Below are 18115 nucleotides of genomic sequence, written 5' to 3'. Positions count from 1 at the left end.
CAGATGCACTACATAACACCTCATCCATGGTAACTATCCATGTAGATACTCTTGGAGGAAACCAAGGTCTTGTGATTTATCTTAGCCTGTAAAAGAAGAGAAATAGGAAAAATATAATTACCTTACAGTAGTTGACATTGGACATCATGGACAATAACAACAAATAATCAAGGCATAATAACTTGTTCATGTATTTATGACTCCTTCTCTGAAAATAGAGGCTAGAATAGTTGGTGCTTCCATCTGACTAGTTCTATAACTTTGAAACCCTTTGTGGTATGTTCCATTTTCTTCATAAGCAGAAGAGTAACCAATCTGGACTCTAATACATATGTTTTGTGGATTTTTAAAAATGTTTTATTTAAAACAAACCAAATCCATACCTCCAAACCTATATCCTTTAAAATTAAAGTAAAATGAATCATGGGAACAAGCATAAAGGAGATGTATTTTTATTTTTTATCAAACTTCTGCACTGACTTTACTGAAGGACTAAAAAATATCTTTTTGAGTTTCTAACATCAGACATGCCTGCTTCGAGACCTATGAGATCTTTGCTGTTCCAGCCAAAGAGGTTCAGAGAATATGATTTATTAATGCATGAATTCCTTAACTTACTTGTGAGTCATTGTAGGTAATGAATGTCACCCTGTATATTTTGACAAGGCTGGTGTACAGAATCACAGAATCATTAGGGTTGGAAGTGACCTCTGGAGATCATCCAGTCCAACCCCCTGCCAAGGCAGGGCCACCAAAGCAGGTTACACAGGAATGTGTCCAGGAGGGTTTTGAATGTCTCCAGAGAGGGAGACTCCACAACCCCCTGTTCAGTGCTCTGCCACCCTCAGCATAAGGAAGTTCTTCCTCATGTTGAGGTGAAACTTGTGTTGTTTTAGTTTATGGTCATTGCCCCTTTAAGCATTTTCCCTTTGTAACTGGTTTAGATAAGGACTGGGCTAATAAAAGAGGCTGTACATTTATCCTGCTTTCTTAGGTGCTTTTAATTAAACTAAGTTTTGACTCTGGCTTATTGGAAAATTGCTCTTCTTTTTATGTATGCAGTGATCACATAGCAAGTAGTGTGGATCCAAAGTTAGTTGCAATTCAAATCTAGCATATTGCTTGTTAACAGAAATAATGTGTGTAAATAAAATGTTTGAACATTTGATTTTACAGAACTTTTTTAATGTCTGCTAAAATCTGCTGTTTTTTAAAGGGGAAGTAAAAAATTGCTTTTACTACCTTGTTTTTATAAAAAAAATGTATATTTAAAATAATAATGGCAAATTAAATGATGATCAAAATATTGATGGTTAGACTAAGTGGGGGTTTTGACTTTTAATGGTGTAGAAAGTTGTTTTTCTGAGAAAAGTAGTATGTGTAGGGTCATGTTCTAAAATGATGTGGTTCTTATATCTTTTTTGGGGGTGGTGGTTTTGGGTTTTGTTTTGTTTTAAATAGGCCAGTTTAATTGGACAGAGTTTGTTTGATTACTTGCATCCAAAAGATGTTGCAAAAGTCAAGGAGCAACTTTCTTCTTCGGATGTCTCTCCGAGGGAGAAGCTCGTAGATGGGAAAAGTAAGTCATATTTGAAAGTGCTCAGATTTTATTAAAGACATGTTAATATATCTAGTTACTATACAGGCTATAGTAGGGTGTTTATATGTGCATAGATGTACAAACTTGAGGTATAATTTCTATGAACCAAACATATTTGACTGCTTATCTGCTGCTTAGAATGCATTTACAGTTTCAAAGCTAGCCCAGAAAAGACTTTTTTTAGATAATAAGAATTACTGAAACCTGCATTGTTAAACATTTAGCAAGATGTGCTCTGATGCTCTTCCTACCAGGCATACTACTTTTTTTTCTTGTATTTGATAGGTCTTGTCAATACAAAAGACCTGATGTAGTCGAACATGGGATAAAATACTTCAATATCAAGAATCACTGTCTTCTCTGAAAATGCTAAGTGTCAATCCTAATTTAACCAAATCTTATTTTGTTTACAGTTATTTCTAATATGGAAAGCATTATGTATTGTGCAGCTAATAGCTATTTAATAGCTGGCTTTTATCAGCATCTTCGCAGTTTTTCCTTGTTCCGAATAGAAGTTGTAAGTTTATAAATCATATTTATTAAAATACCATTCAAAATATCAAGAGGCTTTAAAAATAGTATCATAGTACTTTCTAGTTTTTGAATCTGTGTGACAGTCACATTTTCTGAGCCCTATTTAAGTTAAACTTTTCTCATTTTTAATTGTAAGGACAAATGTAGACAGGCAAACAGTAAGGAGAATGTATTGGAAGCTGAAATGAAAACAAAGTCTTGTATTCTGAAGTTTTATTGTTGGATTTTGTTTATTTGGGTTTTTTAAACTATTTTACTGAACTTTTGTAAGCTGGCTTGCAAGTACACACAGATTTTCAAGCCGGACCAGTTCGACTGAATTCTGGTGCTCGACGTTCCTTCTTCTGTCGGATAAAATGTAGCAGGACCACAGTCAAAGAAGAAAAGGAATGCGTGCCCAACCCAAATAAGAAAGGTACCCAAACAGTGTAGATAAGGCGGGAGCTTTCTGCCTGGAGATTTGGTATGTTCAAGTTCTGAGTCAGTAGTGTGACCCTTGTAGTTATCACTAAAAGTAGCTGTAAAGAGTGTAGATACATACTAGAGACACGGTTTGAAAAACGGTTTAATTGTGTTCTTTCTCCTCCCTATTTACTCCTGGAAAAGAAGGAGAGAGGAACCTGAGTTACAGTGGCTGGTTAAGAGTGCGTGGTTTGTTGTAGTCAAATTTTAGAAGTCAGGGTAATTTTTTAAAGCACTGGAGCAGATCAGAAGGAGAAAACTAAATAACGTGTGTCTTGAAGATATCTGTGTGAATAAGGCCTGCAAAATCTACTGTTTTGAAGGAAAAAAGCAAGTAAAACAACTTTTTCATTTACTTTTTGTGTTGTGTACTTACAAGTATGAATATTTTTTTCCTTTACTATTAGAAGTTAACTTATCAGTGTAATTCCATTATTTTTGCAATAGTTTTAATCTACTTCGTATTTTGGTATTCCTGTACAGCAGTTGACTCTTGTAAGCTTTTCAGTGAACGGATCTTTTAAAAATGTAATTTCCAGCTTCTGTTTAATACCTTAGTATTGATTTTTGCAAAGGTGTGCTGAAATTGTTTGAATAAATCCTCCCACTTTTGTTTTTCAGTGTAACCTGTTACTGTTGAGATATGCTATACAATAGTAAATGTTAAAATAAGTCTGTAATTGTAAGTAAATAGAATTCAGTCTCCCTTGGTGTGCCAGATAACTTGGTGTGAGATAAGAATTTAACTGTTACAAATGTTTTTCAGGAAAGCAGTATTCAGAGAAGGTGCTTTGACAATCTGAGAAATTGTGATGAAGTCATAGTAGATAATTCATCTTTTCATTTTGCATAGTTGATAGGAAATCGAATCTGTGTAAAGCATAATTTGTTCAGAATGGAGGTATCAAGAATTCTCTGGCAATTTTTTGGAAGATAGTTCAAAAAAGATAGCTCAGGACACATAATTTCATCTCTATGCCTTGGTGCATATGGGGGTGTTTGTATGTTATATAGGCAGCAGAGGGTCTACCAGCCATAGGGATGAATGACAGTGTAAGCTGTAATTTAAGACTTATAAAATATTTGTGTTCCCAGAGAATTGAGGATTCCAGAAGCCTGAGATAAATAGAAAACAAGCTGGGTTGTTTTGGGTTGCTCTCTTGACCAATTCTTTTAGCAATTGCAGTATGTTAAGGTCATCATGTTCACAGAAGATGAATTGATTTGGAAGCTACAGAGAGCCTCTCTGGTTTATTTTCATTCACAATAGATATGCAACCATACAAAGAGAATGTTATCTGTGGGTTACTAGACTGTTGGTTTACTTTTATTTCTATGAGACTATGTTTGAACTGCCAACACCTATAACTTAATCTTCCTAAATCTTACATAGGGTTAGAAGTGTTCTCTCCAGGTAAGCCAAAATTAAGTTGTAAAAAATTAGTTAAAAAGTTCTCTGTAAAAGTATCTGTCGTTTTGTACAATTGTTTTAGGTAAGCCTAAAATACAGTTGCTGTGGTCTTACAGTGACCAGAATAAAAGAAGATAATTCAGTTTACTTTTTGAACCATAACTGCTTCTTATTTCATTGCTTTTCATTAGATCACAGAAAATACTGTACCATTCATTGCACTGGGTATATGAAGAACTGGCCTCCTAATGAGGTGGGAGTAGAAGAGGAAACTGATGTGGAAAAGGACAGTAGTAACTTTAACTGTCTTGTTGCAATTGGGAGGCTACACCCTTATATTGTTCCACAGAAGAGTGGAGAGATAAAAGTCAAAGCAACAGAATTCGTTACACGGTTTGCCATGGATGGAAAATTTGTTTATGTAGATCAGCGGTAAGCATTTTGTTCTTTAATGAAGAGAAAGGGACAATGGCACCACCAGTTAAATTTTCTCATCCTTTTGATCAGAACTGTGATTTCTCAGACAGGATAAAGTTTTTAGGTGCAATTCATTTTGAATCTATGAGTAGTTGCACTTTGGTTTTTTGTCAAACAAAATGTAATGTATAAAAGTAAGTGTATTGTCCTGTAGGAAAAAGTGAGGTAGCAAGATTAAAATGTCATAAAATGCACTTATGTATTTAACTTATTCATAAAGAAAAAATCTCAAGTTAGAGCTTCATAGGGATGTATATGACTTAAGCAATAAATGCTTCACCAAAAATTATACTTCTTTAAATCTTACTATTTGGAGCAAATGCATTCTATCTAAATGAGATGCCAAATTATTTCATTAGAAGTGAAAGTGAAGTTCCTATATCCTGAATTTCCTATAGCAGACTTTTATTTGATGTAGAGACTGAGTCATTATTGTCACTAGAAGCTTTTTATTGCTTTCAGTCATCTTGTCTGCCATCTGGAAGTGACAGTTTAAATCTGTTCCTTAAAGTGGCAGAGCAGAATTCAGCTAGTGGTTGGTTGGTTGTTTTTTAATGACTCCTTCTACGTGACCAGTGACTGTCTAATGGGAAGACCTAATGATTAAATTATTTTGTGTGTACTTGTGGTTTGCATGTTTAAACACTGTTATTTGTCTTTAAATTGTCATTCCTTGCAAATGGATAATTTCCAGCAAATAATATTTCCTGTTGTTCTAGAGCTATACTAATGCTGTATCTTTTTCCCAAACATGAATACAAGCATCTATTTCTTTACATATTCATTTTCTGCTTTATCTGATACTGAAGAAAACAGCTTTGCAGTTGTTTGAATCCACTGTAGTTGATGTTTTTATTTCTAACAGTGCAACAGCAATTTTAGGGTATCTGCCACAAGAGCTTCTAGGAACTTCATGTTATGAGTACTGCCATCAAGATGATCACAATCATCTAGCTGAAAAACATAAAGAAGGTACAAAATAATTGGTCTTCCCAGAGTACTTACAACTACATTTAGCTGCTGTGTGAAAACACTACAAATCAAAATATCAGAAGCTGAGAGTTAAGAAAACTAAACAATCTTAGCATTGTCCTTTTCCACATCTATGTTAAGACATGCCTGCGTAAAGCTTATAATAAAAGCAGAGAGAAACTTCTGTTGCCTTGGATCTTGGTGCGGTGCTTTAATTGCAAGGGAATAATGTTAATGATTCTTTCAACCCTCTGCTTCAGTTCTTTAAAAGAATGAGGAAAAAATCCTGAAAAGCAAGTGTGCTAATCATACAATTAGAGACACTGATTATGAAAGTTCACGAAGTCAGGAGGCTTCCTACTAGTGGTTTGCAGAACAGTACTACTTGGGCTTTAAGTTAAGATTAATAACATTGCTGAAACTATAGTTTGGTTTTAGCAAGGGTCCTGTCCTGCCACTAGTTCTGGCATTTAATTTGTGTTACTGGCCATCAAAGCAGTTTTGGTTTTATGATGCTATGAAACAGATTTTTATTGTTATTAAACTTTATCTTTCCAAGAATAAATATGGTGATTACAACTTTCCTTTCTTATTTAGTGTTGCAGAATAAAGAAAAAGTATTTACAAATTCCTACAAATTTAGAGCAAAAGATGGGACTTTTGTTACTTTAAAGAGTCAGTGGTTTAGTTTCATGAATCCGTGGACCAAAGAACTGGAATACATTGTATCAAACAACACTGTGGTATTGTAAGTAATTCATATAACCTCCCCATGTTATCTTTTTGTCTTAATTACAGTTAGCATTAACAGGAAGCAACCTGTTTAAGAAGCAGAGCAAGACTAGAAAATATCTGCACTGTGCAAAAAGTGGTTGAGTAACCTGGAAGAACATTTTTTTGCCTTCACCAGTTATCTTTATTTCAGGCTTAAGTCATGGATTTGACCTGAAAACTCTGCTATTTCCCAGTAGAAAAAGAAATAAGTTAAAAGCGGTGAAAGATTCCTTTAAAGGCAGAAATGAAGGCTCTTTTAAGAAAAGTAGATATGAATAAATGGAAATGTGAAGTTAGTTCTGCTTTTCCCTCTGAGTTTTACAAGACTGCATGTCAGTTGACCTAATTTTAAATGTTACCCTACCTACTGCATAACTGATAGACTGTAGAAATGCAAGGCAGGACAAAAAGATCATCTCCAAATTGATTGCCAGGGAGGAACCTGTGAGACACTAAAATCTGTATTTAATTCTTTAATTCTTTTTCATTTTCTGTGGCTTGCAAATGAGCTATAATTTGGGTTGATAGTTCCCATGATCCTGAGGATCTTTGCCAGTGCCTGGGTTTTTGAGAGGGGGACAAAGTTGTCAGAAGAGGTTTTTACCAATTCTGTAGCTGGTTCATGTCTTAAGTCAACATGTCTGTTTTGGCCATGTCATTTTTCTTCAAGAGGACAGAGAAGAGCAGTTAAGGCAGTCTATGCTATCCAACAGCCAAAAGGCCCCTTTTACCTGCCCTTGGGCTCTGGGCATCTGCAGCTGTCTGGAGGAAGGAAGGTAGGCAGAGGCTGCTGGTGAAAGACCTGTCCTTGTAGCAGTTTTTTCTGGTTAGCTGGTCTGCCTCCTAGTAGCAACTAGAGTGTTCTTGTTCTCTTGTCGTGGTACGCAGACAACTATATTGGCCTTCCTTTATTTGGAGAACAAGTGAAAATGATATTTCACCCAATGCTTCAGAAACAGTACAAAGTATTGAACATAGAAACATGTTACTGGTTTGAGGATGTTAGTTTTTCCTCTGTGTAAAATTCTTGTTGAAATCAAACATAAATATGCTGGGGTTTCCCTGTGAAAAACTTGCTGATTTGGGATCTTTAAAATAATTGAATTTATTTAAATCTTAGAGGTCATAACGAGTCAGCTGAAGATGAGGTCCTCTACAGTTCCCAGCCTGCAGAAGGCAAGTATCACTTCTTACAGTTATCATAGGTGCATGGAATCTTTTTTATTCTAGGTTGTGTGCAAGGAAATACTAATTGTTTTCAGAGCTAATTCTGGTGAAAATTTCTAGTTACAGCATCCTAATTCATATCATTTACATAACTCTGATCAGAAAAGCCTATATCACATCTTTTCCTTCTAGCAGTTTCTACTATAGCTACTATAAGATAGGATATTATAACTCTGCAACAGCCTCTGTTCATATTTTGCCTTGTTTTCTGAAGAGATGCAATTGTACTATATGAGTTTACCTATAGAATAGAAGGTGATGCTGATACTGATATATATTTTGTTAATATTGTTCTGCTGCTCATGGATTCTGATTTCTATGTATTTTTATCTTTTTTACATAAGGTTTTTATCTTTTTTTATATAAGGCTTTTTATTTTTGCTCTTGAAATTGTTCCTTTTAATAACTGCTTTCTGTTTGTGAAAAAATTAAGTGGGCTTTTTGTTTCATGTGTTTTGAATTGTCTGTAAGAGACTGGAGGTGGTAATGATTAAAGCTAATTTCACTACTGGAGATCAGGAGTTTTCACAAATACATTATTCATTTATCTTCATATTACAAATGAGACAACTCCCTCTCCCATGAGTCAGTGTTTTAAAGAATTTCATTTCTGAAAATAAGAGATATAGAACAAAAACTGCTTTAAAATGAATCCTTGCATGATTGTCCTTGCTCTGTAATGAAACCACTACACACTTAAGGCTTTCTTTTTGTTTTGTTTTAACTGTAGATGCTGTAAAACAGTCTTTAGTAAATGTACCTGGAATGTCCTCTGGAACAGTTCTTGGTGCCGGAAGTATAGGAACTGAAATTGCAAATGAAATATTAGAATTGCAAAGGTAATGAATGCTTAATATCATACATTAGGCTTTTAAGTAAAGGTAGAGAAGAGGTATACGGCAGTATATGAGGATTGTTCAAGTTACACTTTTATTGTGTTATATGTATAAATATTATTAGGTTGAGCAGTGGCTGTATGAGGTACTGATTGATTATAATCTAACATTAGTCTCATGCATGTCAGAAAATATCACTGATGTCGATAAATAAGTTTGTTCTAGGCATGCAGCTTCCTTTGTTAATGAAAGTATTATTTAATTGTGACTTCAAAAGTGTTAACTGTGGTGCAGCTGCTTCACATGATGTTGAAATGGATAGATAAATCATTTGGGAATAGAAAATCAGTTGTCTGTGAGTAATGTTTGTATTTTTCTGATAGCGCTGCTCTGCTAGGAGAACCTTCCTTGAAACAGTACCCAGTGGAGCACTTTCATAGCCTGTATTGTCCTTTGCCTGGTTATCCTGAATGCAGGCTAAAGTGATAGCACAATTCCCTCCCATACCCAGCCATGGACTAAAAAAAACCTCACTGCATCATTCCAAAGGGGAATCCATACAAGATTCAAATTGGGAATTAAAGATTGGCCTTTTTAAAACTAACTATTGTTATCAGGTACGCAGCTTAGGCAACGAATTTGAAAGGAAGAAACATAATTTTAATGTGAAGATATCTTAAGTATGTTTTTGTGGTGTGTACCCAGAGTATTTTTGTGTGGTGCCTGACTTGCCGTATTACTCTATGTCAGTTTGTACTGGATCATTTGTTGTCTAAAAACAATTTATAAAAAGTCTCTGAGCCCCCTAATTTCATGACTTTGGGACACACATGCGCAGAAAAAGTCTGTTTCACTCACAACTCTTTCAGGAATTAAGGCTTCATCAGATCTAACTACTTTTGTTAAGGTCAGATTTAGGATAACGATACTATCATCAGCACAGGAGAAGTTTTGTAAGTCTTAGTTTTTGGGTAATGAAGCTGTCCCTCAGACTTTAGATCTTATAATTCCAGTACTGGTTAAAGGAATGCCAAGATATTTTTTGTCTGTAGAGCAGTGCGTTTCAGGGTCCCACGTAGTTCTTTCTGCTTGCATTTTTGCAACTGAATCTAAAAAAGTAGTAATACTAAATCTTCCAGGAAGAAGTACATCAGCTTTGGCAACAATGGTGATGGTATAAGGAATAGGTCTCTATCCTAGAATATCCTGATTTGGAAAGGACCAATGAGAATCAAGTCCAACTCTTGACATTACATGGGGTAGCTTAAAGTTAAATCATGTATTTAAGAGTGAAGTCCAAACAGTTCTTGAATATTGACAGGTGTGGGGTCATGACCACTTCTCTGGTTGTTCTAGTGCTTGACCATCCTCTCAGTGAAGATGATCTTCTTAATATCTTCCCTGGTACAGCTTTAAGCCATTCCCCACGTCCTGCTGCTGGACACCAGAGAAAAGACATCAGCACCTTCCTTTCTGCTCTCCATTATAAGGAAGTCATGGACAGTAATGGGGTCACCTCTTATTCTCCTCTGAGCTGAACAAAGCCAGTATCCTCAGCTGTTCCTCAGAAGTCATGCCCTCTAGTCTTTTTGCCATGTTTGTTGCTCTCCTTTGGACACATTCTAATATTTTTATATCCTTATATTGTGGAGCCCAAATCGGTACACAGTACTTCAGGTGAGGCCACACCAATGCTAAGTATAGTGGGACAATCCCTTCTTTTGACTGGTGCTTTAAGCACCTCAGGATACCACTTGGCTGTCAGGGTATGTTTTTGACTAACATTGAGCTTATCAACCAAAAGCCCCAAATCTCTTTCAGCAGAGCTGCACTGCCTGTTGTCCTCCAGTCTATAGGTATATCCAGTATGCCATCACTTACTCAGTTTCTGCTGTTTCAGAAGTAAGCATCAGCTTGCCTGTGAGGTTGTTAAGGGAAAGTGTGAAAAGCTTTACTGAAGTTAACATCAACATCATCCAGTACCATCCTCTCATCCACTGTGCTAGTCACCTACTTGTGGAAGGCTGTCAGGTTGGTTAAGTGTGATTTGCCTTTCATAAATCCATGCTGAAGTCCAGGATTACCATCATCTTTTCAGCTGTCTCTTCATCAGAAAAAAGTATTTAATTTTCTGAAACAGTGAAAACAGTGGTCAGAGCTGAAGAATGTAATGAGTGACAGTGGTAGACATCTCTTACTCTGTTTCCATTATCCTGGAATTGCATTCCAACTGTGAAGCCACATCCTTTTACTAGAATAGTCAAATTGTACAGGGAAACATTAATTTTCAATGCAAGGAAGAAAAGAATAAATATTTCAGTTGTGATGAAAGAAATTGCTACTTAACAACAATAGAAATGAAGTCCACCACAAGGCATGTTGGCAGGTTGGTGGAATTCTCCAGAAAGGAGGAAGAAAAGCACTAGCAACAAAAAAAGGATTGATACCAGCAGCAGTGAAGATGGGGTGTTGCATTTTGGAAATACCATTGTTAAAGTCCTCTCATCAGTACCACCTAGACAGAAGGAGAGTCACTTATTAATAATAAAATTAATCTATTAATATCTTTCTGAAGACTGAAGAAGTTGGCAGAAGTTCTCATCTCTGACTGTTAAGATCCCAGGCATGACCTGAGAGCTTAATTTGACTCTTGTTCTGGATGCTTCAGTCACCTCCATGTGATGTTCTTGGTTGGGATGACCTGACTTTTGCTGAAAAGTGCTTATCCATGTGAGCATGTGTGTGTTATCAGCTTAAGGAAACAAGTTGAAGTAGATAAATACTAAATTTGCTGAATGATGAAAGAATTAATGAATTCGTGCAAAAATCTTCTTCAAAGCTACACCTTGAAAGTTCTGCTATTTGTGTTTTTAAGAACCACAAGCAGTCTGTAAGAATTGACAGTTTCTGGAAATGTCTGGATGTAGTTGCTTGCCCCCAGATTAAGTTCAGTTTTCCAGAGTTGTTGCTGAAAACGAGGCTATGTTTCTTTCCTGCTGAAGAGCAGAACTTCATGCTCTTTCTTCATTTCTCATTTGTATGAAATTAGGTTATCATTTTGCACACACTGAGGAAATCAGAATAGGACAAAAGAGTGATCAATGAAGGATAACACCACCTGCTTTTCATCAAATACCTTCCTGACTACAAACCTAATTCAGTAGGATGAGTGCATTTATTACCTGAATCTGCTCTCTGCATTTTTAATACCAATAAGGTACAGATGGTTCTCAAGCTGTGCATCAGGCATCATCAAGTTTTCTTAAAAACTCCAGGACTATGCCTACAACTCTATTTACAGCCATATTTGAATTGAATTGGCATCTGATGACTCATCAGTTCAGTTACAGCAATGCAATTAAAACAGTGTATTCAGTCTGGAGTTTCACTCCTGACTTTTAGAGATGTCAGTACTGCTTATCAAATGGCACATGAGAAATTGGAATATAGGGAACTAACAAATATTCACCACAAACAGCTCTCGATAGGCTGTTTATTCATCCTTTTTCTATCTTTCCTCCAATGCCTTAGCACATTTCAGATCTGATGAAGTGACAGAAACAGAAGCATCCAGAGTACCCCAATTTTTCTATAGACTTGTCCTTTGGGAGTTAGGGAGAGCAAGGGTAGATGGTAGTTGATGACTGGAAAAAGGGAAATACAACCCCCATTTTCAAGAAGAGGAAAATGGATGACCCAGGGAATTACAGACCAGTCAGTCTCACCTCTGTGCCTGGCAAAATCTTGGAGCAGATTCTCCTGGAAGGCATGCTAGGGCACATGAAAAACAACAAGGTGTTTGGTGACAGCCAACATGGCTTCACTAGGGGGAAATCCTGCATGACCAATTTGGTGGCCTTCTATGATGGGGCCATGACAAGTGCAAGGTCCTACACCTGGATCAGAGCAATCCCAGGCACAGCTACAGGTTGGGCAGAGAAGAGATTCAGAGCAGCCCTGCAGAGAAGGACTTTGGGGTGTTGGTTGATGAGAAAATGAACATGAGCCAGCTTCAGTGTGTGCTCACAGCCCAGAAAGCAACCGTATTCTGGGCTGAATCAAAAGAAGCGTGACCAGCAGGTCGAAGGAGGTGATCCTGCCCCTCTGCTCTGCTCTCATGAGACCTCACTTGGAGTATTGTGTGCAGTTCTGGTGTCCTCAACATAAAAAGGACATGGAACTGTTGGAACAAGTCCAGAGGAGGCCATGAGGATGATCAGGGGACTGGAGCACCTCCTGTATGAAGACAGACTGAGAAAGTTGGGGCTGTTCAGCCTGGAGAAGAGAAGGCTGCGTGGAGACCTCATAGCAGCCTTCCAGTATCTGAAGGGGGCCTACAGGGATACTGGGAATGGACTATTCATTAGGGACTGTAGTGACAGGACAAGGGATAACGGTTTAAAACTTAAACAGTGGAAGTTTAGATTTGATATAAGGAAGAAATTCTTTACTGTTAGGGTGGTGAAGCACTGGAATGGGTTGGCCAGGGAGGTAGTGAATTCTCCATCCCTGGCAGTGTTCAAGGCCAGATTGGATGAAGCCTTGGGTGATATGGTTTAGTGTGAGGTGTCCCTGCCCATGGCAGTGGGGTTGGAACTGGATGATCTTAAGGTCCTTTCCAACCCTAACTATTCTATGATTCTATGGGAGCAAGCTATTCAAGTGCCATGATGCAAGACTTTCATTGTTAATTTCGTATCAGGCACATTTGGTGAGGGAAGTTGAGCAGTATCTCAAAGAATTCTGCTAAAAAAAAGTATTTTAGTTGAATAATTTGAAAAATGGAAAGACAAGTATAACAAAATAATAGTACAGGGAACATTAGAAGGATGTGTTGTTTTCTCTCTGCCATTTAGCAGAACCTCCTTATGTTGTCTGTATGCTAGATGTATTTGAAATGTACCTATTTGTCTCAGTGTGCATGATTCTGAAACCTGTTACTCTTTGATCTGTCAGTGCTGGTGATTCAACAGAAAAAATAAAAGTGTGCTCAAGTAATTATGACCATTGGCCTTTATTGATCTCTTTCTGTTATCAAAACCTGGAGCAGGAGATTTGGAATCTTCAGGAGAACTTAAGACAGCATTGTCTCAGATTAGTTGGCTTGTGCTTCATCACTGGGGAGGTGTGGTGGGTTCTGCAATAGGCTATTTTTCAGTTGATGATCAATGTCACTTGGTAAATCAACTAAACATATACCATTTTAGGTTACATTCTTCACCATCTGAGGAATTAAGTCCATCACATCTCTTGAGAAAGTCACCTTCTCCAGCTTTAACTGTAAACTGCAGCAATGTGAGTATGTCACTGCCTGTAAAAATGTGAAAATAAAACACTAATGTCAGATAGCTTAAAGCCTATGTTGAAATGAAATTACCATGACTTACATTCTTGTGAAAGGCTCTGGAAGGTATTGCCCAACTACCTGACAACTGTGAACATCTTTTGAGAGATGTGACAGCAGTAAAAGTTCCAACCTCACTTACAGGGGCATCAGTTCTAGTCTTAAGAGGTCTATTCCCAAGGCTGAGAGCACTGCAGTCTCCACTCAGTTATTAGGATCTCTGCTGAAGCTCTACCAATATGCTAAACATGAATGTGATTCATGTGATGAGGACTTTTCTGAATTTGGAATTGCATTAAAACTTCTGCTAAAAAACTGTCAGAGGGTAGAAATGTCTTTACCTGTTGACAGCCTAAATATAAAGAAAATATCAGTTCTTGTTTTCTCTAACTTGTCCCTCTAATGTTCTTGAAGACCCTTCTAAAAAGTCTTTGCTGTATGTTCTCAGTTCTTGAATGTTTCCAAGTTTTACTTAGAAAAAAAGTAAAAATGAAAAAGATTAAAAACTTAGTCTTTTAAAAATTGATAGAATATGCTGTTTTGCTAATCTAGTAGTGCTGGTAACACCACAAACTGTAACTATCATAGATATTGTCCATACCTATGGAATAATTAGATATTTTCTTCAGTATATGGTGTGTTGTGTGTTGTGCACTGTATGAAAAGACATTTACTTCTCCACCAGCATTTCTTTGAATGTATTTTTTTTCCATTTAAAGACAGTTTGTCTTCCCATTGCAATGTTCGTTTCCTAACAATTCCATTCTGAACTAGGGATTGTTTTGGCTTCCTTCCTTTTTTATGACCAGTTCTCGTATGCCTTAGTGCAGGTTTTTCTCCCTAAGAGTTGGTTGAATTCATATATACTGAACTCTCTTAAGTCTTGTGGCATCTCATCATAAGTATAATTTCATTGTAATCGTTGAAGGGTTTTCTTTATTTTATACTTTGATATCCCATTTGTTCCTAAAATGCTTTCGAAGGCATTGCAACTTTATTAATTTCCTAGTAGAATATGCACAGGTCAGGCAGCTCAAGAAACCTCTTCTGCTAAATTGCATGATTGAGTTACATGAAACAAATAACAAAAGGTTTTTAAAAAGGTTGGGGTTTTTTCCTGGTATGTTTGAGTTAGAATGACTTCTGTCTCTATTGCTGCTAGCCTAATTTTTCTGAAGAGCAAAGGTTTTTATCATGATGGTAACAAAATGCAAAACAATAGAGAAAAGTTTATAATTCATATGCTTTAATGTATATAGAACATGGGAGGTATGAGGGTCTTTTTTTGTTTATCTTTTAGCTAGAATGTGTCAACATTGACAAACATGATGTCACTGGGAATTTGTAGTTTATGGTACAAGACATGGAATGTATATATCAGTACAGTTTGTTGTTCTGGATCTAGTTGCTGAGTACTGAACCCTCAAAGAAGATGCCATCACTGTAAAGTGTACTTATATAGATGTATAAGTAGCACCTTTTACTTAAGCCAAGTCCAGTGCTATGTAAAAATTATTCTTAAATGCAGTAGATCTGCATAGTCTTAATTTATTTAGTTCTTAATACCTTGACAGTGATCTAAGTTTATGAAATGTAATAATAGTGACTAAATTCAGGATTTAATTATGTCCTTTTTACTACTTCTGTTCTTTCAGGTGCCAAATAAGGAGTTGATTCAGTTATGTCCTTCGGAATCAGAAGTTACAGAGACTTCAGAACAAAACCAGGGTGCTAGTCCATATCCCAGTAATGAACCTCTCCTCTGTAAGTTTTGTTGCTCTTGTAGGTATTTTGAGGGTTGCACCTGAAGACATTTCTGATAATGGTGTAATTTTTGAGTGCACAACTTTACAACCATATATAAATTGTAAAGACGTTTGTCTGTCTGAAGAGGAAAGGACTCTTAAAACTGTTGTCTTATCATTGGAAGGCAAGCAGCAAAGTTTGACCAGTGGTTGAATTTTGTGACAAAAATAACATTGTATAATAGAAATTTACCATTGCATTCTTGCATGCCATGGTTTTAATTAGATACTTACTAGTTCTCTCTCCGGAAAATAGAGAATTTCAGTGCAATGTAATGGAACTGGTTGTAGTTTGTGAACTTGTAAACTTCTGTCCTTTATGCACTTCATCTCTTCACTGCAAGCTGCGAATAGTCAATACAAAGGGCTAGTCAAAATGTTTTAGAAGAATTTTATTTTTCCATATCCCTTAGTTCAAGTGTGCACTAAAGCAGCAGTTTGTCTGGATATAGAATTCCCTGGCCTTGTAAGAGGAGAATTCTACTATGTTGGTTTTAATATAAAAGGCAAAGTGCTATTAAAGTAAGGTTTATGCTTATGCTGTATCTCATCTCTTAGAAACTTTTCCATCTCCCTCTTTCATTTTCATTACTAGAGCTTTATGTATTTATAGCATACAACTTTCTTCCAGTTTTGCTATGAGCTCTTTGTATAAAAAAAATCCAAAGGGAAAAAAACCCCTAACTAATCCTCAAATAAGTGTTTGAAAAAGATCCAAACCAACAACAGTTATCTAAGATAGGCAAGGAAATGTTTTTCATTGATACTTGAGCTAAAGCATTTTACCTTTTGTTAAGGGCAAGGGTATAGTGTTTATTTCTAGAGCTAACACATAGTAACTGTTAAGGTTCAGGAGTTCATCTGGCAGAGTACATCAGATGAGAATTCAGGTACACAACTATGTTTCCCACTAAAGTGACATAGAGTAGAATGCAGTTTTCTACTTCAGTGACATGAACTTTACTGCATGGATACAAGTTTTGTTAGCTAGCAGTTGGAGGTAGTCCAAGGGATCAGCCGAAGACTTTAGTCATAGTCTTAAGTTATCTGTGTCCTTGTAACTGTTTGTGGATAGCCATTATTTTTATTGCTTATTTTTTTTAATGCATGTTTGCCTTGACTTCAAAGGAAGGTGCTGTTTAAAAACAAATATGTTTTGAAAGTTACCATATTCTTCATGCTTTGTATTGCTTACATTAATGTTTCAATATTTTTATAGGTGGTAATTCTCAGCTGGACTTTGATGCAATGTGTGAAAATGATGACACTACTATGACAGCTCTTATGAACTACTTGGAGGCTGATGGGGGACTTGGGGATCCAGTGGAACTCAGTGATATACAATGGGCTCTCTAGTTTTGCTTTTTCAAAATAAGAAGGAATGTAAGATCCGTAATGCACAACAACCATACATCCTCAGTACTGTATTATAATTTTGTAATGTCTCATTTGAATTCATACTTACTGTCTATAGATTTCTAAAGACTGAAGCCTTGTTCAGAGAGAGACAGTTTCTTCTGATGCACCTATGGAAAAATGCAATATTTTTTTCATGATGGGGAAACCTTGAAATTTTAATATTGAACCATCTGTAACTGGAATGCTTAAAACACTATATTTTTGCTAAGAAGCTTTAACCAAAAGGTACTGTACAGTGTACAGGAATACTTTTTCTTAGTTTTAATACTTAAACCTTTTATTTATTGTTTTTCTTTCAAATGGTAGACTATTGATTATCCATGTTGCTTTCTGTAGAATGTACTGTACTTACACAGTTTATTTGTAACTATTAAATTTCACTGAAATGATGAATTGCACACACTACACTTGTAAAATAAGGTATTGTAATTCTTGAATGAAGCAGTTTGTGATTCCTTGTCCTTTTCAGAAGTGCAATTTTTGTAGTCAAAAGTAAAAATAAAGCATACAGCTCTGGGAGCAAGGATTTGCATTGGAGCACCATAACAATAATGTTTTGAGGAAAAAATGGTCATTTCTCCAGTACATAATAAGGGTATAAGAAAGGATCAACAAAATTCTAATTATTATTTTGTATTATTTGTAATGTATTATTAGAGGGGCAGTGCACAGAAACTAAGAGAAGTAATGCTGTAACTGTAATAAAGCACTTTGGTCTCGCCACGGGTTATGTACTACCTTAGAGAAGTGTGGATTGTCTTTGTCCCAGCGTGAGGCAAGCACTATCTGTAAGTGCAAACATGTTCTATAGTATCTTTTGTAGTCTCCATGGTTTTGGAGAGATGAGGGTGATTTTCTGTTGCTTGAGTCTGTGACTTTTAAAAGTATTTGTGTAATATAGTGCTGCCTGTAAGTAAATGCTATACAGGATGACCTTCTTTTGGGAGACAGCTTTTGCAAGAATTGTAACTCAGTTACAGAGAATTGCTCAAGTACATGGCACTTAATGGGTTGTATTAGAACAATATAGCATTAATATATAAACTGGATCTTTTATCTCTGGTATAAAGGGTTTAGATTACTTTTTGCATCAATTATATCTCATAAAAGCACAGTTTTCTGCTTTGTTTTGGTTTTTAAATTCAGGTAGCGGAAGGCAAGCATTTGAAGATACTCAATACATGCATACGTAACACAGACATTTAACCACAGGTACTACCATAACCGCTGTGGTATTTGTTTTAACACTAAAGG

The 18115-nt window shown here is 36.3% G+C and overlaps 1 protein-coding gene across 1 annotated transcript in view; it reads left to right on the top strand.

The window, feature by feature from the left end:
• Positions 1-17385, top strand: part of BMAL2 (basic helix-loop-helix ARNT like 2) — a 36233-nt gene extending 18848 nt beyond the window's left edge. The window contains exons 8-17 of the mRNA XM_034062936.1: positions 1462-1579; positions 2406-2549; positions 4199-4439; positions 5350-5456; positions 6054-6204; positions 7351-7406; positions 8188-8296; positions 13501-13588; positions 15293-15401; positions 16662-17385. Of these exons, the coding sequence (XP_033918827.1) occupies positions 1462-1579; positions 2406-2549; positions 4199-4439; positions 5350-5456; positions 6054-6204; positions 7351-7406; positions 8188-8296; positions 13501-13588; positions 15293-15401; positions 16662-16798 (1260 nt within the window). The 3' untranslated portion in view covers positions 16799-17385. The remainder of the gene's footprint in view (positions 1-1461; positions 1580-2405; positions 2550-4198; positions 4440-5349; positions 5457-6053; positions 6205-7350; positions 7407-8187; positions 8297-13500; positions 13589-15292; positions 15402-16661) is intronic.
• Positions 17386-18115: the final 730 nt, after the last annotated feature.

Source organism: Melopsittacus undulatus, chromosome 5 (assembly GCF_012275295.1).
Source record: "Melopsittacus undulatus isolate bMelUnd1 chromosome 5, bMelUnd1.mat.Z, whole genome shotgun sequence".
In the NCBI taxonomy this organism is placed as follows: Eukaryota; Metazoa; Chordata; class Aves; order Psittaciformes; family Psittaculidae; genus Melopsittacus; species Melopsittacus undulatus.
Note: the sequence above shows the minus strand (reverse complement) of the source record. Positions and strands in the feature narration are given on the sequence as shown.